Source organism: Drosophila nasuta, chromosome 2L (assembly GCF_023558535.2).
Source record: "Drosophila nasuta strain 15112-1781.00 chromosome 2L, ASM2355853v1, whole genome shotgun sequence".
NCBI classification, from domain to species: domain Eukaryota; kingdom Metazoa; phylum Arthropoda; class Insecta; order Diptera; family Drosophilidae; genus Drosophila; species Drosophila nasuta.
Window position 1 is genome coordinate 21,440,616 of NC_083455.1, and position 22,397 is coordinate 21,463,012.

The window sequence follows — 22,397 nt, forward strand, 5'->3', positions numbered from 1 at the left end:
CAAACATTGCCAATATATGCATGTAATTAAAAGCCTAAATATATTTAAAAATATTTTAGATTGGGCATGCTAAAAGTGTAAAAATAGTAATAAAATTCAAAAGCTTTAAAATGTTGTTATTAAAGAAAACTTGAAATACTAAATTACTTTCGATTTGAATTAGATATAATTCTAAACCTTATCAGTGATATAGCAAAAAATATAAAACTTAGAGCAAATATAAAACTTATCCTTTAAATTTAATTCAATGTAAAACAAAGCGCAAGAACATTCAATCAAAATTAAATAAAAGTAAAAATTATTGCAATATTAAATAAAACTATATTTGTTTATAAAATTAATAAAAATAAAATTGGTAACTTAAAAAAATTGTATACTTTTTATTATTCTACAGTAAAACATAAGAGCACACTTGAGATTAAAACATTGACATTTTTATTAATTTCGCTTCTGCATATTATAAGTACATTTTTATAATTTATAATTTTAATTGTATTAAAATCACGTTTCTTGCTTAATTATATACGATTATATTCAGCTTATCATTATTCGGATATGAATTGATATGATGTTGCTATGATATTCTTTAGGTTCAAATTTATTTAATTAGAAAATATAGCAATGTCATCAGATCCCAGATTGAGTAGATGACCAACGCTATGTCTCCACTTCCATCACTTATAGCATCCTTTGATATCGCCTATAGCAGGCAAGCTCAACGCTCCAAGCGTCTGGAAGCTGCAGCTGCAGCTGCCTGCCAGATCTCGTCGAGTTGCTCCGTCGGCAAAGTTGTTGCCAAAGTTCGCGCCCGTTCCAAGCCATCGTGGTGATTGTAGTCGTGGTCGTGGTCTACTCCCCTGGTAGTGTTTGTGGTTTGTGTTTGGCGCCAGTCGCACGACTTACGCTTTTATAGCTGCCGCCAAAACCTGCAGAGCTTTCTCTATCAGCCACAACTCAACTCACCCCCCAACTCAACAGCGTGTGTTGAGTTTCTCTCTGCTGTGTGCGTGTGTTGAGTTTTGGAGCGCAAAAGGCAACAATTGTAGCTGCCTAATTGGGTGTACGAGTATATAGAGAGATGATATGTGCTGTGTGTTAGGTAAACAGCTGCTGTCTATATAACGCCCCACGCTCGTGTGTTGTATCTGTGAGTGTGTGTGGGTGGCCTTTGCAAGGATACTCCATAGGAGGAGCTTCAATTTAAGCATTGCAATGGCTGCCGAAATGTGAAATTCGAAATGCTTTGGTTGAGCTTTTCATTAAATGCTAAACGCATTTTTAAATACTAAAGACTCAAAATGCCTTCGCTGTCTAATCCTTTGGCCTGCCTGACTGTCTCTCTGTCTGTCTGTGAGTAAGTGATTAAAGCCATTAACGAAATTATCAAGGATTATAAAGATTTGTACAGAATTTGATGCGCTGCCACGTCCACCCATCTAACCCCTTTCCTTCGCCAGCGACGCCGCGGGGTGTCTTGACTCAGAGACAATGCAATTTACCGTAATCCAAGGGCTTCAATTAATGGAGTGTCGACAACGTCGCTTCCCCAAAGGGGTTGCTGGGCAACCTGCTCACCACATCGACGATGCTCAGAATGCTAACGCTGCCATACCGTACCGTAAACTTGATAATAATACAATGCAATGCATTAGGCTCATCATAAGGGGGTTGGGAGAGGTTTGTCACTCTTCTCTTCATGAGGCATTTCTTTCATTTGTCAGAATATTTGACAATTGCATTTTTGGCAAGCTCTAAAGGCTGACATCACATCAGAAATGTTTTCACATTTGCTTCGCATTTGACGTCACCTTATGAAAAATTTCGTTGCATACTTTGCGGTGCCATCACGTTCAGCGTATAAAAATGGCATAGTTTGTTCGATGCCTAGTCTCTTGGCCGGCTATTAACTTTTATTGAAATAAATGAGAAAATTTCATATACGAGAGGTCAATGCGTCACCGGCAAATGGAAAATAATGATCAAACTAAGTAAAACGCGTAATTAATCAAGCAAGAAGAACTATCTTCTAAGTACTGAATGAGGGCATAAAGAAAAGCTACAGAAAAGACTCTTGTCAAAAAATCAAATATTTCATAAAAAAAATACTATATAAACTAGTAATCTTTGTAAAGATCTAAAACAAAGACTACACTTCATTGCAAACACATTTAAACTATGAATATCAAGTAACATAAAGGCTTATGTTCAATCTGGATTAACAGAAGAAAATAGAAACAATAAGTTGTAAAATACAAAGCACAATATATAATACACAGACACAACATCACATATTAAGTTGTCACAATTCTAAACAATTTAATAAACGTAACATAGAAGAAAACAACAATGGAAGAAGTTGAACGTGAGTCAATAGCTGTCGCAGAAGAAGCAGGAGAAATTAGCGTCCCAGAGATGCCATCGCTTCAAATTGACACAGGCATCAATGATGTTGAGCAGACCGAAGCAACAGTAGAGGGCGAAAATGTTGCACCTACTGGAGAAGGTGAGGACGTGGTGTCCACAACTGATGCTCAAACAGATCGCGAGAAGCGTCTACTGAGACGCGAAGAAAAGCGAAAGGCGCGTGCAATATTGGATAGACATTACGCAAAAACTGAGGAGACTGTGACACCGGCATCACAGCAGAACACAATATCGCAAACTTCGCAAGAGGATGGTGAGGGTGATGGTGCTGCTAAAGATGATGGTTCTGGTGCTGCTAAAGATGATAGTGCTGGTACTGCTAAAGATGAAGGTGATGGTGATGGTAAAAATGATGGTGAAGGGGGAGAGGGCGTTGAACCTTCATTATCTGTAGAAGAGACAAAACAATTGAGTCGTTTGGAAAGTACATTAATACCCGAATCAGACGATCTGCGAACAGGTGCCACCTCATCGGAAGAAGAAGACGACTATATGAGAGGACCACAGGGAGTATCCTTCAAGGATGATTTTCTGCAGTACTTCTATATGCCCAGCATGTCGGACTTGAGTACAGAATCGGAGGAGCATGTAGAATCCAGCGTACTATCACGGCCTGGTAGCGCTGTGGAGGATGAGCAAGTGGATAAGGGTAAATTTGTCAATCCTCTAACAGGCCTTACCGAATCGTCCTCAAAATCGGTGGAGGAAGTGCCAGTTAAAGAAGAAATTGTGGAAGTCAGTACTTCATCATCATCCACAAGCAGTGAATTCGAATGGCCTTTCGACGATGACGAGGAAGAGTTCAAGCCGCAACCCATGATACCCGATGCTGAAGATGTGGCGCTGGAAATGTTTCTCGATGTTCATACATCGCTCAGTAAGTCGCGCGAACAATCGACCACAGCAATGGAAGCTTTGCGAGTCATACGCGAGACACGTCAGATTGCCTTTGAGTTCATAAACAAGATCATCGATCAGGCGGTGGATACAGCAGAGTATGTGGATCCAATCAAGGAGCTAGTTGGCAAACTGAACAAATCCAAACTGATGGCCCAATTGCAAAAGCTCTATAGTCAATTTCTGGTTGCGAAGCAATTTAACGTTGATGTGAATAACAAAATGTATGATTACTATCGTCGTGTGGGACAAACCCGCTGCTTTGACTCCTTGCCAGCCAAAGTGGAGCAAGTCGAGCACAAACGCTACATGGACGCCCTAAAGCTGCTGGATCACTTGAAAAAGAAAACTGAAGAGACGAAACGAACCAACAGCGAAGTCTTAGCCAGTGTCAAATTGGACATGGAGTTTGTGAGCAACATTGCATTGTCCTCGGTCGAAGCACTTGAGAATCGTATGCGTGAGATCCTGATACGCAAGGATGCAGAGATATTGCCACGCATCGTGGAGAACGAGCTGCGTCGCATGCAACAAATGCGTAACGAAGTCAGCGATAGTCGCTTGTGGCTTATTACCAGACAGCATACGCTAGGCAGACTGGTTGAGGTAAGTCATTAGTCCTTATTCTTGAACTCTGGTTGAATGCTGCTTCCACAGCGCAAGCGTAAATTCGATCAAATTACTGAAGAGTTGACCATGGATACCTATCTGATGGCGCAACGCGATGTCACGGCACTAGGCACAAAGGTGGAAGGTAATCCTACATGAAAAAAGATTCAATTAAGATACTTGGTTAACAACGTCTTTCCTTAGAGCGCAATTACGATCTGAATCGCATGCGAGATCGCTGCACCAAGCACATGCATCAGTTGGCTTTCATTCGCGAAAAAACCAGCTTATCCTTAGCCACATTGATGCGCAAATCCATGGAGTTAAATGAGAAACTAAAGAAACGCGAAGGGCTGCGAGATGTGCTGCTCAAATTGAAACTCAAGCGCGCGCGTTTGAAGAACCAACAGTCCGATCTGCATGAGAAATGTGGCATTCTCCATAAGCCCGCACTTCTTTATGACTTCGATGCTACTGTGGAGTTCATTGAGACAAAGCGGGAAGCGGTCGCAAAACTGAAACAGACCATGCAAGATTTGGAGACACGCATTGCTGGTTTGGAGTGCACTTGACTTTTTATACGACATACTATGACTCAACTAGCACACCTTCTTTTCTACACTAAAACTAACACTAAGGAAAATTTTTCACCAGCTGTCAATTTTAGTAAATAAACAGCTTCATTTAGATAGAAGATACACATACCTATTAAGTGGTCCTTTATTGATAAATTCATTTTCTATATTTCATCAATTAATTCACCTTGACAACAGTCGGCCACTTCAAAGCTTTTATTCGCCATGGCCACCTCATTTTATTTAAGTATACATCTTTTTTTTTTTGTCTGCATTATTGGCAGACTTCATGACGCTAAATTAACTTTCAGATATTTCTATTAGCTTGGCAATTGCCAAGCCAATTTAGTCTTAATATATGCACGATGCTGTCCGCCTGATAACACTTGAAGTATATTCAGGGTAAGTCGAAGGGTCTGAGGGTCACATGGTTGCTGCGACAACGTGCTCTTCCTTATCTGTTCGCAGGCACGTGGAAAACTTTCTGGCTTTTGTCTAAATGAATTTAATGAAATGGAAATGAGACGGGAGATGGGAATTCAGACTGTTGTTAGCCAGAAAAGTAGCTTATACATATATGGCTTGGATCATAACTGGTAATGCAGCAAATGAGATGACAATTAAAAAAAGTATTTATAATACAAAAAAATATACATAACATTACATATATACATACAAAATAAATAATAGAGAAGTCAATCTATAATAACCCTTTTAAAAATACCGCTTTAAGGAGCAGCTGAAATAAACTATTGGAAACTTTTATATAATTTACGTTTATTTAATTATTACCTATTTTATAACGCTTCCATTAATTGTCACAAGAAGTCATCAACATCATCAGCCTCAACCGAAGACAAAAAAAGATATCTAATAGACAATCATTTACCTGCAACAGCTGTCGATTGTACACATCAAGGCATCAGCGAGGATGCAACAGCAGCAGCAGCAACAACCATGGAAATCATCCTGGGAAATGTTGCGCAGCAAGACGTACGCATAGAAGTCTCCCAAAGTACCTTTTCACACATGATTGCGCTGGGTATCCAGTTTGCCAACACCACAATCCCAAAGGGAGGAGGAAAGTACTGCTCTCCATTCTCATCTCTCTCGGTTGGCTTTTTGTTGTAAATCACAGAGTGAAACCGAAACCGTTAACGTGTTGCGGTTACGCTGCTGACTTTGCTGTGGCAAAGGCACAAAAAAATGGGAGCAGACGAGTCGAAGGCGAAGGCGAAGGGAGACCAAGCGAGTCATTCCATTTGGGCTTTATTAAATGCGCCAGCGGGCGGGGCAGTTCCACAAGAGGGTTGTACATGTCCCCGTATATATATATATGTTTCTAAATTTGAGTGTGTGTTTGTGTGTGTGGGGAAGGGCAACGTCCTGTCTCACAGTTTTTTATTGCGAATTCATTTTTTTCTTCTGACTTTCTTTTTGCAATGTTTTGGTTTCGGTTTTTTTCTTTTTTGGGTGCGTGGAGTTTATCAAACTTCCTACATTTGTTTTGTTGTAAAATGGCAGCAACACACACATACTGAGAAACCATCCGATTTAATGATTGCTTTTGAGTGTTCCGAGTTGTGAGTTTGTCGAATCGATTCGAGGGGAAAGCCACACGGGTTTCACATTTCAACTGAAGAAATCTGAAATTGTTACATTTTTTTTGCCTGCAAAGATTTGTCAATTCCTTGACACAATGATGCATAACGTTATCTGAGATTTTGTGCCAGGCAAAACAACAACAACGACAGCTTGGCCGAATTAATCTTCTTAATGTTTTGTCGGGTTTGGGTTAAAGATGTTCGCCGGTTCCTAAGTAGAATACTTAGGTTTATTTTTCAATCACATAATGCGATTGTTGATTGTTGTTACGCAGCTTTAAAGTGATCATCAGTAATGTGGGGGAAAGTGTAGCAGACTAATTGCGCTTGCCACACAATGTTTGCCTGCCCCAAACAAGTGCTGTTTGGTTTGGTTTTGTCACTATGGCCACGCATAATCATATCAGCTTCCACACGATTTAACAGCGACGCAATTGCGACCCGTTCGCATGGCAACTAGAGCAGCTACAATGTCCATATTCATGTTCTGTTCTGTCTCACATCCTGCTGCTACTGATGCTGCTGTTGCATTGCAAGCTGTCAACCTTCCTTCCTTCCGTTTGGCATTCGCTCAACACTTTTTATTTCCTTTGGCTTCCCATTGATTGCATGAAAATTGCGCAATTTCTGGCTAAAAGCATCGAACGAAAGCATTCTTGAATATGCCATTGTATCACACAAATTGCAGACTGCTTTGTTGCCATCATTTATTGTCGAAGTTCTTGATGTTGTTGCTGTTGTTTTTGTTATCTTGTGGTGCTTCTCGCTGCCATGGAATTTAAGCAGCGATCAAAATTGCGTTCGATAAGCATTTTGTTTATAAACATGGGGCATGAGTTCTGTACTGTTGCGCGTGGCACAAAGCTGTTGTCGGGCAAACAACATTAAATCGATAGGAACAGCAGCAGAAGAGAGGTCTGCTTCATGTAAGTCTACTGTAAATAGAGAAAGAACTGTAGTAAAAGAAGATATTCATTTGGAATATTCTATAACTTGTTCGATTTCTGTAATTGTGTACCTATGGTAACTGTTACATTTACTAAATATTAACTTTGAGTCATGTTTGAAATATAAATTATATATATTCTATGTTACCATATGTTTTTTTCTTTCCAACATCATTGCTAAATGCAAAAGTTTCGCTTTACTTGTGCAAACTGTCGGCTACTTAATGCTTGCGCTGAAAAGTATGCAATAATTTGTGTTTAGCGAATTCGTATGGCATTTGGTTAGCGGCCAAGCAAAGCTTTGCTGGTCCAAGTCGCAAGCAAACTCAAGCCGAAAAACGAGCCCGCGTCAACCATGCATGTAGACACAGTCAGTCATAATACTCATTATGAACGGCTTAAGCGATTTCCCCTGGGTGCGCACTAAGCCTCTTCACAGTGATTGAGACTCCCACACAACAACATCTCCTGCTCCCACTTTCACTCTTACACATGCATATGCATACAATACACACTCGCACCCACACCCACACTCGCAATCATAATTTTTTTCATTCTTTTTTCATTTTTTTGTGTAGTTGTCGGGGCAAAAGCAATCTGAATGAAATCCGATTTGCAGCCTGAGCATACTACAAAGTCAGCAAATTGGCAGCAGGCAAACGAATGCTTCGACTTTGATTGTTGTTGGTCGTCCGACACATCAATCAGTTGGCTCACACACATATACATATATCTATATCCTGCCCCAGCTATTGCTTGCTCCTTGTCATGTTTTTTGACAAACATACAAAATGCGTAATAATTAACGTTCATAATTCTTACATGCCTTTTTTTTAGCTGGCTCGGCACGTGATGGCCAAATGGACATCGTGGTTAATGAAAATAATCTGTCATCAAAGCCAACAAGAAAGCCAACCCTCAATTTCAACTGGAACAGGTGAGAGCTCTGCTCCAGTCACCCTCGCTTTGTGCTGTTGAATATGAAACTATTAACTCAATATATTAGAGAAAATTGCCGGGCTAAAAGGGTTGCGATTGCAGGAAATTGCATTTGCGCTGCCAAATCAGATAGCATTGAGCGTCGTCCTGTGCCAGGATATGACATTAAATGCGCATCACAAGCGGAAACTGTTGCTGTAATTACATTGCGTAGAGTAAAAAAAAAGCGAGTCAAGTTAATATAACCACCTCCCCAACCAACAACTTTCTTGCCGGTCATTTGCGCCCCATTCACCCAATCCCCCAAGTCCGAAGAGCCGCTTTGTTTGGGCCATTAAATTAAATATCCTCGACCTTTGCTCCTTGCTGTGTGCTGTGTGGACACAATGCGCGCAATTTCTGTCATTTCCTTAATAGAAATCTTATCTTTTGTGACGCCTTCATCGTCGTCGTCGTCTTCGTCTTCGTTTTCGCATTGGAGTCAAGAGTGGAGCGTTAAGCCGGATATCGCACCTTTGACATCTGCTGCCAGCGGGGAGTCCAAGTGTGCCTAAGCGGACATTATGTCTCTCTGCTCTCTATATATTTCTCTCCTTTTGTAGCAAAGCAGCCTAAGTCAACAAATTCATTGTGGCATTTCTAGATTCCAGGCAAGCTTCTTCAGACTGTTCAAATTCAACAACATTTTTGCTGGACTGCTGCAAAATCTCTCGCTCTCTGAAATGAGCTGTCAATCCGCCCACACTGGCTGCAGTGGAGCACAAGCGTTGGCCACTGAGCAGCAGCATGAGGAGAACTGTTCTTATGCCTTAGGTCCGTATCCAGATGAAGTCATCATGTTGGCACTAGATCGCATACTTTACTATTCAGGCGTGACCAAAATCAAGCATTTGCTGCAGATGGCAAACTTTGGTAAGACATTAATCAAACAGTCTCCATCAACAAGCGTCTTTAGTTTCCTCTTCTAGGCACTTCCAGTCAGCTTGTGCCTCCAGTTTCCATTTCAACTCCCACTCCTCCGTCGGCACCTTGTAAAGTGAGCTGTGGCACTTCTACTTGCAACCTCATTGGCAAAATCGATGTTTCCAAGTACAACAGCAGCAACAGCAGCCTTTCGCACTTCACTTCGGCCAAGACGGGAAAGAGTATCAAAGGTTTAACTCCCAGTTTACGCTCTCAAACAGTGAATGTAAGCAATCTACGGCCGCGCACGCCACATGTGGATTTTGCTAATCCGGTGGTTGACAATCGCCTGCCAGCTGGTCCTTCTTTCTCGACAAGTGTGAAGCAATCCTTGTCTGCTTGTTCTATTGCTTGTCGCCGGCTCAAGGTGAAGCTATCGGCGACGGCTCAGAACAAGGATCAGCGCTGGGTGTGGACACGTTTGGTCAGCTCTGCGAATGGCTGCAAAGTGTACGAAGTCTATCAAAACTCACAGTCCGATAAGAAGCCATGGAAATCGTGTGATCCTAAGCAACAGCCAGTCGTTGTCTTTCTGGTTATGCCCAGTGGGTATGTCATGGTCTTTGAAACTGTTTCGAGAAGCTTGTTATAATGACGCGAAATTTGTATGTATGTGCTTACCTTAAGAATCGAATTTTAATTCACACACAAAGTATTTTAGTGATATTAATGTAAATCTTAAATTTTAGCGAAAATTAGATTATAATTTATTTGATAATTGTTAAGATTAAAACACGGAAAAGAGTGTATAAATTACAATTAATTAACAAGTTTGAATATATACAAATGGTATGAATACAATTAAAAAAGGAAAGGGAATCACTTGATTATGGACATGCTGGAAAATCGTTAAAATACATTACTTTTCTTCTTTAAATTCACACAAAATACTTTTAGTTTACAAGTTGTTAACTTTGTACTTAAGTGGTAAAAAAAAACTAACTTAAAGTAGGAATCACAGCTTAGCTTTACGCTAGACGAATTTGCTTGCGAAACAGCACATAAACAACTCCTCCAGTCACCAGCATATACGCAATCAAAATAAATATTCCCTGCAATGAACTGCGCTGCATTGGCTCCAGAGACATGTTTACAAAGCCTGTCAAAAAGTTGGAAATCATAAAATGTGTCAATCCATTCATATTGAGTGATTCCACAAACGCTGGCAAATCCGTTGGCTTGCTCTGCGCCATCTGGGCAGGTCGCTTAATAGTATCCGGAATCAATAACGTATTTTGTCTAGCTATGACCAAAGCGAACTCAAAGAGGAAAGCGTAGAGCAGCATCAGGGACAGACAGATGCTAATCAACCAGATGACGTAGCCCGTGTTGAATGTAACTCGTGCAATGCCGCATGTGAATGCACAGACGAAGACCAGCAGCCAACCAATAATGCAGAAGATGAACATGTGTCGCAGCTTGGCGCAGAACTGCACATAGTTGAGGTGATCTTGGGACATGTACCATTTGGCCACGTAAATGCTAAGCAAATAGAGCGCAATACAGCCAGGCAGAGCACTGAGTCCTTCGCGATTCGAGTCCAGCAAGCCTATGCGTTCCACACTTTGCATCACATACTCCGAGAGACTCAATTGTAAGATCAACTCATGCAGCCCCAAAACACCTGTTAAGAAATTAAAAATGTTCAATAAACTTTCATTTAAAGTACAGAATAACTCACCTAGACTGACGGGCAGCAGCTGATTATCACTTGGTGCAAGTAAGCTGACAATGCTTCCAAAGAGTTTCGTGAATCCCAGAGTAAAAAAGGCGTTCAAATGCTTGCCATATTCACGCTCATCCTGGTGGTAGTCAATCATGGTAATCACCAGAGTACGCGCTGAGCCAAGCACCAGCAATGGCAACACGACTTTGGGCAGCCTTTTAATATCCCCGAGGTGCCGAGATCGCTGCGAAACTAAGCCCATGATGACCACAAACAAGCCAATTCCCATGTCCATGATAGTGGCACCAAAGTCTCTGCTTTTGCCATTGCTCACCAGAAAATGCTTGAAGTCAATGGCCAGGATGGCGGCACCAGTGCCCAGGTAAGCAGTGGCGCGTATTAGAGTGAATACAATGGGTCGCTTGCCCAGTTTAAAGCTGTAGTCCGTCGTCTCCGCTGGGAATCTTGACCAGACACCAGAGCGCCACAGCAGGTAGACAATATAGGCGCCAACTAGTGTCACATAAAGCGCATTACATTCACTGGACAGCATCATATTACAGACGGTGGGCAAGGAAACCACTATGAACTCCATGAGGAAACGTCGCGTCGAATGCAGATGTAAACGTTGGCACAGCAGCTGGGAAAGCGTAAAGCCCAGTAGTGTGGGCATTATCATGAGAAAACTGCTCAGACTGCTTTGTACCGACTGCCAGGATTTCTTGTCTGTGCGATACTCCACCACCTCCACCAAGTCGATGTCCACAATTGGAGTCCATCCAATTTTCGTCAAATAGCTTTCGAATATGTGAAGCGGCGCGGAGAGCAGGCAGCTGCCTGCAGGATTGTAGGCTTCGTAGTAATAGCCTTTGCCTGGCGTGGAACCAATGTCCAATCCCGGCCAGCTCATCGTCCGCATTTGTTAAGTTCACTTTGCTTTTGCAAATTAGAATTGTTGCGGCTTGGTCGCTGCAATGCGTTAGATAAACAAAAACAGCTGTTGCATGCCAAGTTGCCACCTTGGTATCTTTTATGTTGCGTTATGGGAAGTAAACAAAAACAGCTGTTAGGCGGAGCGCTGCCACCTTGCGATGGTTAGCTCTTATACTGTTATCGATTAACGATATATTGAAATGTCGATACTGTCGGTTAGTTTTTGAAATAAATAAATGCATTGGGTAAATCACAAAGCGCTAAAACCCTAACTAAAATTCATCATGCTGTGACGTTGGCGTCGTTGCTTGTGGAAAATCTTTGTGCGCACGCACTTGTGTTGCCGCTTGAGCCACAATACGACCAAACTCCTGGGCGTCAAAACGATAATTTGTAAACTTGGCATGAGCGCCGCCCTCAGGATGATGTCCCTCATCTTGTGGATACACCAAATCTGTTTGCTCCCAAGTTACATAGTGCACACCACGCAAGCGCGCCAGATCCTTGTAGCAATTGGGATCCTCGCAATTATACAACTCAAAAAGGCACGCCCAATTCGGCAGAAAGAGCAAGTGGGTCAAGCCAGCGCCATGCATGCCAATGAGTATATCGCTATTCCTGGTAATGGCCAATTGATCGCTGAAGGAGAGGCTGTGTAAGAGATCGCGAATTAAATAAAAGGTTGTTCGATTAAGTATTTAATACTTGCCGCTCATAGGAAACACGTTGCACTTGATAATCTTCATTGTCCTCTAGCTGTGCCAGCAGTTCAGCTTCATTGAGCACCTGTCTGTATTTTGTGCGACGTGAAAGATAAGTGATCCTTAGCTTTCTCTTGGCCAGTGGCGGCTGATAGGGAATCTGCAGGCGATGTAATATGAACTCGGAGAAGGCGCGAAACAAGCCGCTGTTGGAACAGCCCTGAATCTGCAAGAAGCAAGATAGATTACTAAACAGTTCTGGCCAATTAAATAGCTACTTACAATGGGTGTATTGTAGAACAAACCAAAGATCATGCGCGGCAGCAGCGGTAACACAACATTCCTAAAGCAGACCCGCTTGCCCTGCACATCACTCAGCGTCCACAGCGGACGCTGACTGAACGCCTTGAATGTATCACGAAAAGGCGAATCATATGGATAAGTTTCCCAGATCAAAATCTGCACATCAGTGTTGAAGGCAGCAGGATGAGATTGGTTGACAAAGAGTGAGGCATACAGATTGAAGAAGTCACAGAAATGATGATACATATTGTAGGTGGCATCGATCTTCATGATGAACGTCGGCGCATTCACCACCAGGTCACAGGCGCCGCTTTCCAGCACCGGATGCGGAAGCATATCAAAGTTGCGCAGCTCCGGGCCCCAAGACTGCAATGCCGAACCAATGTGATCCATTTCAGCATTAAGACGCGTGCGATTTAATTCACAATGGCCAAGCAGCTGGCCTGGTTTCAGAACATCCATGTGATAGCGTATACGCTCCTTGCGCTTGGGCACATCACGTAAATCGATGAGCAGATTCCTGCCGCGACAGAAGCGCAGATAACGTGAGCATTCCAACGATGAATCCGTTAGATATTTGGGCATACACTGAGGCGTCAATTCGTCAAGCTGTTGTTGAATGTAGCCAAAGTCCGCTTGGTAATAGAACGTTTGCACTTGCGCCTCCTTGCTCTGCACCCAACCAGTATGATCGCCGGGACAGTTGGGGGTTTGGAAGCGTGCCTCAGGACTGCAGTTGTGCTCGTGGCCCCAGCAGGCGCGAGATTCGAGCCGAGTTGTGGCATTTGAGGGCAGCTGGCCTTTCAGTTTGGGGAACGTGTTGAGGTAGCGTATGAGATGATCCGTGGGTAAATTTGGCAACGTCAGCGTGTGCTTCGTTTCGGCAAGAGAAGGGCGCAGTTGCAGCGCTAGCAGCGCGTTGAGTATTAACAGTTGCAGCATCATCACAAGACTCATTCAGTTTTCTTTTAAGTACTTCGTTTATTTGTGTGGCGCAGAGACTTTCTCATTGCGCTTGTAGCGGCTGCATTTTCACGGCCAACAATGGCATCAAGCTGGTCGATGATCTCACTTGCTCGACACGCTAATAGATGATTATGATTTACTTAATTCAAACGTCAAGCATCTGCCTGCCGTTCGTCAAAAGGTGCGACACCATAAAAAATAAACCTGCTTTGAGCGGGCAGCTGTTCTGCACAGCTGTTTGGCCCGGCCACAGGGTAATTCGAGGGCATCAAGTAATAATATGTGGAAGATTACGCTGCAGTGCCCCTTAAATTAATAAATTAATAAACAATAAATAACAAATATTATTAACTGCTTTTGCTGGAAATAAAATTTATAAACTGTCACAAATGCACTCACTACAACTTTTCCCGCTTGCTCACAATGACATGCATTTTGCAGCTACTTTAACAGCACACTATCCTTACAGACTGTTAAGCAGTTGGTATCATTGCATATTTTAACAGTAACCAATTACAGCTGACTTAACAGCGTCTATGTAAATAAACATACTGTGACGTCACACACACTTTCATTCCTATACACGCTATGCTACGCCACATCTCTTTAGATTTTTGCACCCTTACAGTCTGTTAAGCAGCTGGTCTCATTGCATTTTGCGTGTTTGACTCTTTTGAAGGGTATATTTTTTTTCTTCTTTTGCGTATACATTTTTCAATGATTGCTGCGGTAATTAAAGCAACACAACGCGTTTAATTGACGACAACTACCATGCGTAATGTGCCGAAATCGTGCGTAATCTTTGCAACTCTTCAATAATTTCACAAGTGTATAAAGTATAATTTCATCAACAGTCTCGGCTTAGTAGTGACAACGCCAGGCGGAAGTGCGGTGGACAGTGGCATATCGACAAGTGGGCGGCACAATAGCCTGGAAGACATCAATCTGGATCAGTTCCTGAAGACTATCAACTACGAGGATACAGTGAAGCAGCTGGACATTTACTATGGAATTGGTAAAGTTTCTTCATTTTTGCAAACTTCGAAATTCCAAAGTGCGACTGCTGCAATCCTTTAAATAACCTTGGGACACAACTGTGTAGGGCAGCCAATTTAGCATCCAATTGAGATGATGCCACATCGCATTGCTTCTATTTATAAACAGACGTGTAGCGAAGTCGTCGCAAAATTGTATCGGCAGTTGTTTGCTCGATTGATTGTTGCCTCTCTCTTGCCCACTCGCTCTCTTCCTCTATCTCTCTCGCGCGCGTTCTCAAGCGCTGTTTGGCGTTTGTTTATTTGCATATGTCAACAACAACATGTGCTTGAGGCAAAGCCATTGACAACTCTCGATTTTAATACAGCTGCTAATCTAATGTATACCCTGCACTATTTAAACGTTTTATGGCGGCATGATGACACGTAAAAGAAGGCAACTCCGGTCTCATGACGTATACATAGTATATAATAGCTCGTTTAATTCTTTTTAATTCGACTGCCTCCTAATCTTTACCTTGATCTCGTTTTAGTCAAGCGACAGCTGCTGCGTTATCAGAGCCCCATCACTGGCCTCTTTCCGGTAATGAGCACCGATCAAGTGGTGGGATCAGTTCGTGATAGCGTTTACTGTGCTGCCGCCGTGTGGAGCTTGTATCAGGCCTACAGACGCATTGACGATGATCGCGGCAAGTCGTATGAACTTGGTCAGAGCACCGTCAAATGCATGCGCGGCATTCTGGAGTGTTGGGTGAAGCAGGCGTCGCGTGTGGAGCTCTTCAAACAACGGCAGTCCAATCAACATGCGTTGCACAGCAAATTCCAGCTGCATACGGGCGAGAAGATCTATCCAGATGAGTTCTACAATCATTTGCAGATCGACTGCGTAAGTAGTGAAATAGTTTAACAATATAACTTATCTGAACAAGCATTTTTGTCTTGCAGGTTTCGCTTTATTTGCTGTTCCTGGTGCAGATGATTACATCGGGATTACAGATCATTTACACCCACGATGAGGTGGCTTTTGTGCAGAATCTTGTCTACTATGTGGAGCGCGCATATCGCACACCAGACTTTGGCATGTGGGAGCGTGGGTCCAAGTATAACAATGGCACACCAGAGATTCATGCCTCTTCCATAGGCAAGTCTAAAGAGTCACTCGCATTTAATTTGCTTATTAACTATTTGTACGCCGCTTATAGGCATGGCCAAGTCTGCTCTGGAGGCTATCAATGGCTGCAACTTGTTTGGTGAGAAGGGCGCCTCCTGGAGCGTTGTTTACGTGGACATTGATGCTCACAATCGCAACCGAAGCATCTTTGAGACAATGTTGCCGCGTGAATCCAGCTCCAAGGTAAATAAAACAATCAATCAAATAAAAATCTGTAACTAATACATTGCCTTTGCTTACAGGGCGTGGATGCTTCGCTGCTGTTGACGCTCTCCTTCCCAGCCTTTGCCTCACACGAGGATCGTCTGGTGGAGCAGACCAAGCAGAATGTTGTCAATCGTTTGCGCAGCAAAATGGGATTTAAGCGATTCACACGCGATGGTTTCCTGAGCAAAACAGAAGACAAAACACGTCGCTATTATCAGGCAGGCGAGTTAAAGGAGTTCGAGGGCCTGGAATGCGAATGGCCGCTGTTCTTCATCACCATGATCATCGATGGCGTCTTCAAGAACAACAACGAACAGATCGAGGAGTATCAGAATGATCTGCGTCGTTGCCTGCACACTGATGCCAATGGTGATCCCGTGGTTACCATGTACTATGCCCCCGATGGCGACGGCTCCTATATGCGTGCTCCATCGCAGTCGCTGTTCCTGTGGGGTCAATCCTTTTTCATCATTGCCCAGCTACTTACTGCTGGACTGCTGCACATTAATGAATTGGATCCGATTCGTCGCTACTTGCCCAGCTATAATCGACCACGACGTGCGGGTCGTTACTCGGCTTTTCAGGTGAGTTGGCTCTAAGAAGCGCGGGCGGAACTAAACGGGGAACTGATTGACAATGGGGAAATGTCACAGCAAAGTCCAAAGCTTAGCTGCCGACGCCGCTGCTGCGTTTCTGTGTCTGCTGTGTGTGTCTGCGTTCGCTGTCCAATTGGTATTAAGATGTATTTTTAATTGTAATTGTTTTCTTTCTATGGGTTAAATGACTTGATTGGCTCCAACTAAATACTACATACTATATTGTCTCTTTATATATACATATATTTTGTCCATTCTACTCTACTACCATCGTAAACTACTACCACTACTACTGCTACAAAACAATACAAAATCCCCTCGAAAAACTTTACAAACCTTCCACACTACTACATAAACGAAAATTAATTCCCAAACATATTTTAATCGGTTGGCTTACAAAATTGTTAACAGGGCAAAGCTTTCGATGATAAACACAAAGTAAGTAGTCGATATTCCTATCAAAAAACCGTACCTAATACGATCTGTACATATAGATCAAATTGTCAAAATTCTTATAATTATTTTGTATACAAACTATGCTTTGTTTTTTTTCTTTAGATGTTTTGCACATTAGATCACTATGTAAATGCAAATTCTATTATTATTTGGCGACACACACACACGCACACACCCAACAAAATCAAAAAAAAAACTATAGAATTATACTATACATATACAGATGTGACACTATTCCGATCCAGCCCAGCAGGAATATTCAACGATTTCAAGTTGACATAACACTTTAAGCTTAAAGGCTAAAAACATAAAGTATTTGTTTAATATTCAGGCTAATTGGCATGCAGTTATTAATTTAGAATTTTTATTTAAAGTGTTTTAGTAGATTTGAAGATTAATACAAGTTTATAATAACAATGTTCATAATAGATTTTCCTGCTGGGTTTCACTTCAAACACATAGACACGATCACACACACAACCTCAAAGCTACATACAAAAAAATTCAATTTAACAATTAGTTGCAAATTCTTATCAATGATATCATGGCTGTGTTTATTGTTTAACTGTATATAGTGGAAAACAAAACGAACCTCAACAAATTGTTGCTTATTTATTTTTTGTATCTAAATCAAAAGTTTTTTCTTTACTCTTTTCGGTACTGTTTCTTGTCTATAAATCTACTGCATATTTTGTTCCTACTACACACGCTCTATACATAGGCTAAACCGGGCACTGTAAGTAATGGATCACCACCACCAGATGTTGGGTTATTTCCTTCAACGTAGTTTTTCAGTTATTATCCTAAATTTAATATTATTCTGTTGTTTTTTTCTTAATGGCTTCTCTTGATCTCGTTAACCGATTGTAGCTAACCATCACAAACAGCAAGCACTTAATAGCTAGAGACAAAATTTTGATTAATATGCAATTGTCTAAATTTAAATATATATACTATATATACTATTTTTGGGGGCAGCAACAGACTATCAAGTAGTGCGACCCAACAAATGTTTCTACTAATTAAAAGCCTATTGTTAAATGTTATTCTCTACTAAAAATAAAACCAAAACAAAACTAAAAAACAAACTACAACAACATAATTATAGAAACCACGCATACCTCTAATATTGGATACCAAGAAGGTAATTTGTGGTTGGATTGTCTGGGTCAGGGATTAATTTCCTAATGAAACGAATATTGAATGCGTTGTATAGGCAACAAATTGGCAGCTAAAAATGGAAAAGAAATTCGAAATTCACTTTCAACAATTCAACACTTTAATTTATTACTAAACTTTGTAAAACTCGCGAGTTGTAAAAACATTTAAAATGCCTGAAAGTATTTATTATTTTTATTTCTTATCTTGATTGTAAGTTATGTTATGTAAAACGTTTTCTCTTTCTCTCTCTCTTTATTTGTTATTGTTTGTGTCCGGCATGTCTAAAGTCCTGATCCTCCACACGAATTGATTTGTATGTTCCACATTCCCATCTCTCCCACACTCTCCTATCTCCCTCTTTGTCTGCTAGAATCCTTTATCCTTAAATTGTTCCTTGCATTTTTGCATTTTGGCATTTGGTTAGTTCTCGTCATCACCTCGATGATAATTCCAGTGTATTTAATTGGCTGTATGCATTATCTAACTTCCTCAGCTTTTATCCATATTTATCTTTGCTAATGATTGCTGTGTGCATCCTTGCAGGGCACCGCCACTGATTTGGTGGTACAAATTGTGCTGATTGCCGAGTCCATGCGCCTGCAGGCCATGATGGCCACCTACGGCATCCAAACCCAGACGCCACATGAGGTAAGCAATTTTAGATATTTATTTCAACTCTTTTGCTCACTTTATTTCTTGTCTTACTCAAGGTGGAACCCGTGCAAATCTGGAGCTCCACAGAACTTATCAAGGTCTATCAGCATCTGGGCGTCAACAACAAGGTTGGCCTCTCGGGTCGTCCATCCCGTCCAGTTGGTTCGCTGGGCACCAGCAAAGTCTACCGCATCTGCGGCATGACTGTGCTCTGTTATCCTCTGATCTTTGAGGTCTCTGACTTTTATTTGTATCGCGATATGGCGCTCCTCATCGATGACATCAAGACGGAGCTGCAATTTGTGGGCAAATATTGGCGCCTCTCGGGCCGACCAACAGTTTGTCTGTTGATACGTGAGGAGCACATGCGTGATCCGCAATTCAAGGAGATGCTCGATTTGCTGGCCATGCTAAAGAAGGGCTATTGCGATGGCATGAAGGTGCGCATTGGTCGGCTGCAGAACCTCATCAGCAGCTCGTGCATTGAACATTTGGATTTCATGAACCAGAGCGATCTGACAGACAATGAGAATGCATTCTCGCAAATCAATCATGAATACATTGGCTATCAATCCCTCACAGATGTGCCTAAGGCCTTGACCTATGTGGAGGAGAAGGTCTCCGTTGCAGTAAGTTAAACTATCAAATATTTTTGCTTCTCTTTGAAACTAATCTATTTACTTCTTCAGCACTTTGATAGCAAACCCACGCCCGATATTATCAATGCGCTGCGCAACACCGAATCCATCTATTGCCTCTGCCAGCTGTGGGGCATTCTGCTGAACCGCGAGGGACCGCACTTCGAAGTGAATGGCCTGAATGTGAATACAGCTTTGACGCAGCTCTATCATCGCGCTGGTTCGCTGCGCTATTGGCGCGCCGTGCGCTATTGTTCCTCGTTGCTGCATCACATTGTGGACTCCATCAGTCCGTTTATTACCACCGTGCTGGTCAATGGCAAGGAGCTCACCGTGGGCATTATTGGCCAAAAGGAGACTGTCTTTGACAAGCCCATGACGCCAGCTGAGATTCAGAACGTCATGTACACTAGTGTGCAGCCGTACGATGTGATTCAGGCTGTGCTGCAGCAGGAAGTGGTTTTATATTGTGGTCGTCTCATTGCCACCAATCCGTCCATGTTCCGTGGTATTCTGAAAATACGCATTGGCTGGGTACTCGAGGCTATGCGCATCTACCTGCAGATCTCGGGACAGCAGAGCATCGATGTGGACAATCTGTCGCCGTTCCAAGTGCGCATCCTACTGCAGAAGGTGCTCACAGTCAGCGAGTGGGCTGTGGAGGAGAAGTAAGCGGAGGAAACTAAAATCAAGTAGGAAACTAATTCTAATCATCTCTTACAGATTGACAACGCTGCAGCGACGCCAACTCGAGGGCTGCTTGTGTCGTGTGCCCAAGCACTTTTATAACAAGATATGGGAGATCCTACAGCGCACACCTCAGGGCATCCTGACGCAAGGACATCATCTGCCTGCCACGCCGACACTGACAAGCATGAGTCGCGGCGAATTGACTTTCAATCTGCTCGTGGAGGAAACTCTCATTTGCATCGATCGTCCGGAAAGGCGACAGATCACCGTCGAGCTGCTCTGCATTGTGGCCACGATTCTCAACCGGTAAGACTTACTTATTCTTGTGTAAGCGAACATAATACAAAGAGTTTTATATCTTACAGCAATCCGGAGTTGCACTTCAAGCAAGCACTCGATCTTGATGGCATATTGGCTGAGGCTTTTGCCATGTACTGCAAGGATAACAACATACAGCATCAGCCGCAGTCCACAGAAGCCAAGCAGGAGGATTTGACGGCTTTCTACTCGTTGCCGTACTCGGAGACAACTGGCTATTTGGCACGTGCTGCTGTTAATAAAGTGCTGCAGGGCGGCGTCTTCTCCACCGCCGAGGACGATGTGCAGCTTGATGGTGATCATCTCCATGACGACAATTGCAAGGTGTCCTAAGCGTGCAGGCACAAAGACAATGCCTTTGTATATAACGCAGTTTTTGCCATATCCTCGTTATTGTTGACCAAAATGAATGAAGTACCACTCTTAACTATCCAAAGTAGCTCGAATTTGTAGCCTGTTCTAACTATTTTTATTGTATGTGTCCCGCTCTCCTTGTCTATGCCTTTAGTTGTTAATTAAATGTTATATATTCTATTATATTATATTATTATATACTTTGTTGCAAACAACAAAACAAACGAGACAAGTAGTTACATCTACGGTCAGTGCTTAGTTAATAGGTCAGTACCATTTGGAAGGGTGGGAAACCCCAAAGATTGTTGCATTTGACAAGGCCCTGTACCCACTTTATGCAATGACAACCGACAAATCAAGGCGTATCGATTATTGTGTCACTCTCGTCTCATACTGCACACAACTGACAACTATAAAAGCCAGTCCGCAAGTCTGTGCTCTGTTTACTACTATTCAAACATTTGGACGGCATGCGTGCACCGGAGTGGATGAGCAATGAAATGGCGCGGCTAACGCTCAAGCTTGAGCGTTACAAGCCAACAAACAGTGGATACAATCGCATACAATCCATTCGTCTGTCCAAGAGTGTGCAACATATGCTCAACAATCCATTGCCAGTTGCCAATTCAGTGAACGCAACTCAGAGGGATTCCCAGCAGCAGGAGAGCACCTTTACGACTCCACGTCGTCGGGGCGTGCTGAGCCGCAGTGAATCCCATTGGGAGGAGGTGTATCCAGCAGTCAAGTTCAGTCGGCAGCAGAGCAACGAGAGTGCCTCCAGCGCGGACAGCACAGAGAATAAATTTACACACTACCGGAATTGCTCGACTCGCATTACCTGAGCTCATCCTGGACATTTGGCAGCACCTATAATTCAATTTGCACTTTTGACATAGTATCTAAGCACCATAATTTATAAAATTAAGTTATTAAAAGCAGTTGATTTGCGTTAAAGTTACATTTTAAAGTTTTTAATTGATTGATGGGAAAACTTTAATTGAGAAGCAAGCATATTTATAATCTGGAAATTAAACATATTGTGTAAGAAATCAAGGGAAATCAACTAAAACATTTGCACTAACATATGGGTCAATTATCTTTTAATATCACTCTGACATTTCGCTTTCTCTCTAAAGTAAATTCCACTTGCCTATTTCATCAGCCAAATCCAAGGTAAATATTCTGAAACCCTTTACAAATACCATACAGTGTTAGCTTTGTTAACTGTTTCACACCTTCGCTAAGCACTTGAAACTAATCCGAGGGAATCCAAAAGAATGCAAATGTATTTACCATTTAATAAAATAAATTTTGATTCTCTATTTGTAATCATAGTAAGTAGTTTTGATTTTGTTTTGTTGTTGTTGTAAGCTAATTAAAATATTAAACGCTAAAAATAGGTACACTTTTTGCTATTAATTATACTTCTATGTTAATCTTTAAATATTGTTTGTTTGTTGGTACAAAAATTAGTTGATTTCTTTTTTGTTTCGTCAGTTTATTAATTCATTTCAATATGTATAAAATAGCACATAAAGTTTTTAGTTGGCGTGTGTGTGTGATGTGTATGTGTATTTAATCTAATGCTAATTGGAGATTGCCCATTCGAGATACATATTAAGTATACGCA

General features: G+C 42.0%; 6 protein-coding genes across 10 annotated transcripts; 4 read left to right on the plus strand and 2 right to left on the minus strand.

The window, feature by feature from the left end:
- The first annotated feature begins 2,147 nt into the window (after positions 1-2,147).
- On the plus strand, positions 2,148-4,646 carry LOC132798413 (uncharacterized). The gene is made up of 3 exons (XM_060810266.1): positions 2,148-3,927; positions 3,979-4,075; positions 4,135-4,646. The coding sequence occupies exons 1-3, from the start codon at positions 2,347-2,349 to the stop codon at positions 4,500-4,502; spliced, it is 2,046 nt and encodes a 681-aa protein (XP_060666249.1). The 5' UTR covers positions 2,148-2,346; the 3' UTR covers positions 4,503-4,646.
- Positions 4,647-8,610: 3,964 nt separating this feature from the next.
- LOC132793451 (uncharacterized) lies at positions 8,611-9,699 on the plus strand. Its single transcript, XM_060803382.1, has 2 exons — positions 8,611-8,907; positions 8,964-9,699. The coding sequence occupies exons 1-2, from the start codon at positions 8,718-8,720 to the stop codon at positions 9,548-9,550; spliced, it is 777 nt and encodes a 258-aa protein (XP_060659365.1). The 5' UTR covers positions 8,611-8,717; the 3' UTR covers positions 9,551-9,699.
- Positions 9,700-9,755: 56 nt separating this feature from the next.
- On the minus strand, positions 9,756-11,557 carry LOC132793425 (uncharacterized). Of its 2 annotated transcripts, XM_060803354.1 has the most exons (3): positions 10,640-11,557; positions 10,120-10,582; positions 9,756-10,057 (listed from the first exon to the last, which is right to left on the minus strand). In XM_060803354.1, exons 1-3 carry the CDS (start codon positions 11,541-11,543, stop codon positions 9,808-9,810), a joined length of 1,617 nt encoding a protein of 538 aa, XP_060659337.1. In that variant the 5' UTR covers positions 11,544-11,557; the 3' UTR covers positions 9,756-9,807. The 2 variants fall into 2 exon arrangements, with proteins under 2 accessions (XP_060659337.1, XP_060659345.1); XM_060803362.1 differs by having other exon boundaries at positions 9,834-10,582.
- Positions 11,558-11,698: 141 nt separating this feature from the next.
- On the minus strand, positions 11,699-13,750 carry LOC132793440 (EGF domain-specific O-linked N-acetylglucosamine transferase). The gene is made up of 3 exons (XM_060803372.1): positions 12,541-13,750; positions 12,267-12,484; positions 11,699-12,208 (listed from the first exon to the last, which is right to left on the minus strand). Exons 1-3 carry the CDS (start codon positions 13,516-13,518, stop codon positions 11,830-11,832), a joined length of 1,575 nt encoding a protein of 524 aa, XP_060659355.1. The 5' UTR covers positions 13,519-13,750; the 3' UTR covers positions 11,699-11,829.
- Positions 13,751-14,159: 409 nt separating this feature from the next.
- Positions 14,160-20,952, plus strand: LOC132798677 (probable phosphorylase b kinase regulatory subunit beta). Of its 4 annotated transcripts, none has more exons than XM_060810627.1 (12): positions 14,163-14,318; positions 14,382-14,542; positions 15,056-15,408; positions 15,468-15,663; positions 15,725-15,876; positions 15,936-16,484; positions 16,908-16,934; positions 18,657-18,761; positions 18,824-19,396; positions 19,457-20,073; positions 20,129-20,401; positions 20,461-20,952. In XM_060810627.1, exons 1-12 carry the CDS (start codon positions 14,299-14,301, stop codon positions 20,744-20,746), a joined length of 3,312 nt encoding a protein of 1,103 aa, XP_060666610.1. In that variant the 5' UTR covers positions 14,163-14,298; the 3' UTR covers positions 20,747-20,952. The 4 variants fall into 4 exon arrangements, with proteins under 4 accessions (XP_060666613.1, XP_060666610.1, XP_060666611.1 ...); XM_060810628.1 differs by lacking the exon at positions 16,908-16,934 and adding an exon at positions 17,674-17,688; XM_060810629.1 differs by lacking the exon at positions 16,908-16,934.
- Positions 20,953-21,056: 104 nt separating this feature from the next.
- LOC132798697 (uncharacterized) lies at positions 21,057-21,734 on the plus strand. The gene has a single exon (XM_060810650.1). The coding sequence runs from the start codon at positions 21,238-21,240 to the stop codon at positions 21,607-21,609; it is 372 nt and encodes a 123-aa protein (XP_060666633.1). The 5' UTR covers positions 21,057-21,237; the 3' UTR covers positions 21,610-21,734.
- Positions 21,735-22,397: the final 663 nt, after the last annotated feature.

Bases quoted from the DNA above. Each gene is read 5' to 3' on its own strand.
- LOC132798413 (XM_060810266.1), top strand. From the start codon at position 2,347: ATGGAAGAAGTTGAACGTGAGTCAATAGCTGTCGCAGAAGAAGCAGGA. The intron at 3,928-3,978 runs GTAAGTCATTAG...CTGCTTCCACAG, and splicing joins CGCTAGGCAGACTGGTTGAG to CGCAAGCGTAAATTCGATCA. The intron at 4,076-4,134 runs GTAATCCTACAT...GTCTTTCCTTAG, and splicing joins ACTAGGCACAAAGGTGGAAG to AGCGCAATTACGATCTGAAT.
- LOC132793451 (XM_060803382.1), top strand. From the start codon at position 8,718: ATGAGCTGTCAATCCGCCCACACTGGCTGCAGTGGAGCACAAGCGTTG. The intron at 8,908-8,963 runs GTAAGACATTAA...TTCCTCTTCTAG, and splicing joins GCTGCAGATGGCAAACTTTG to GCACTTCCAGTCAGCTTGTG.
- LOC132793425 (XM_060803354.1), bottom strand. From the start codon at position 11,543: ATGCGGACGATGAGCTGGCCGGGATTGGACATTGGTTCCACGCCAGGC. The intron at 10,583-10,639 runs GTGAGTTATTCT...ATTTCTTAACAG, and splicing joins GCTGCTGCCCGTCAGTCTAG to GTGTTTTGGGGCTGCATGAG. The intron at 10,058-10,119 runs GTTTGTGGAATC...ACTTTTTGACAG, and splicing joins AAGCCAACGGATTTGCCAGC to GCTTTGTAAACATGTCTCTG.
- LOC132793440 (XM_060803372.1), bottom strand. From the start codon at position 13,518: ATGAGTCTTGTGATGATGCTGCAACTGTTAATACTCAACGCGCTGCTA. The intron at 12,485-12,540 runs GTAAGTAGCTAT...TGCTTCTTGCAG, and splicing joins TGTTCTACAATACACCCATT to ATTCAGGGCTGTTCCAACAG. The intron at 12,209-12,266 runs GCAAGTATTAAA...TCTCTTACACAG, and splicing joins CAACGTGTTTCCTATGAGCG to CCTCTCCTTCAGCGATCAAT.
- LOC132798677 (XM_060810627.1), top strand. From the start codon at position 14,299: ATGCGTAATGTGCCGAAATC. The intron at 15,877-15,935 runs GTAAATAAAACA...CTTTGCTTACAG, and splicing joins CGCGTGAATCCAGCTCCAAG to GGCGTGGATGCTTCGCTGCT. The intron at 18,762-18,823 runs GTAAGCAATTTT...GTCTTACTCAAG, and splicing joins AAACCCAGACGCCACATGAG to GTGGAACCCGTGCAAATCTG.
- LOC132798697 (XM_060810650.1), top strand. From the start codon at position 21,238: ATGCGTGCACCGGAGTGGATGAGCAATGAAATGGCGCGGCTAACGCTC.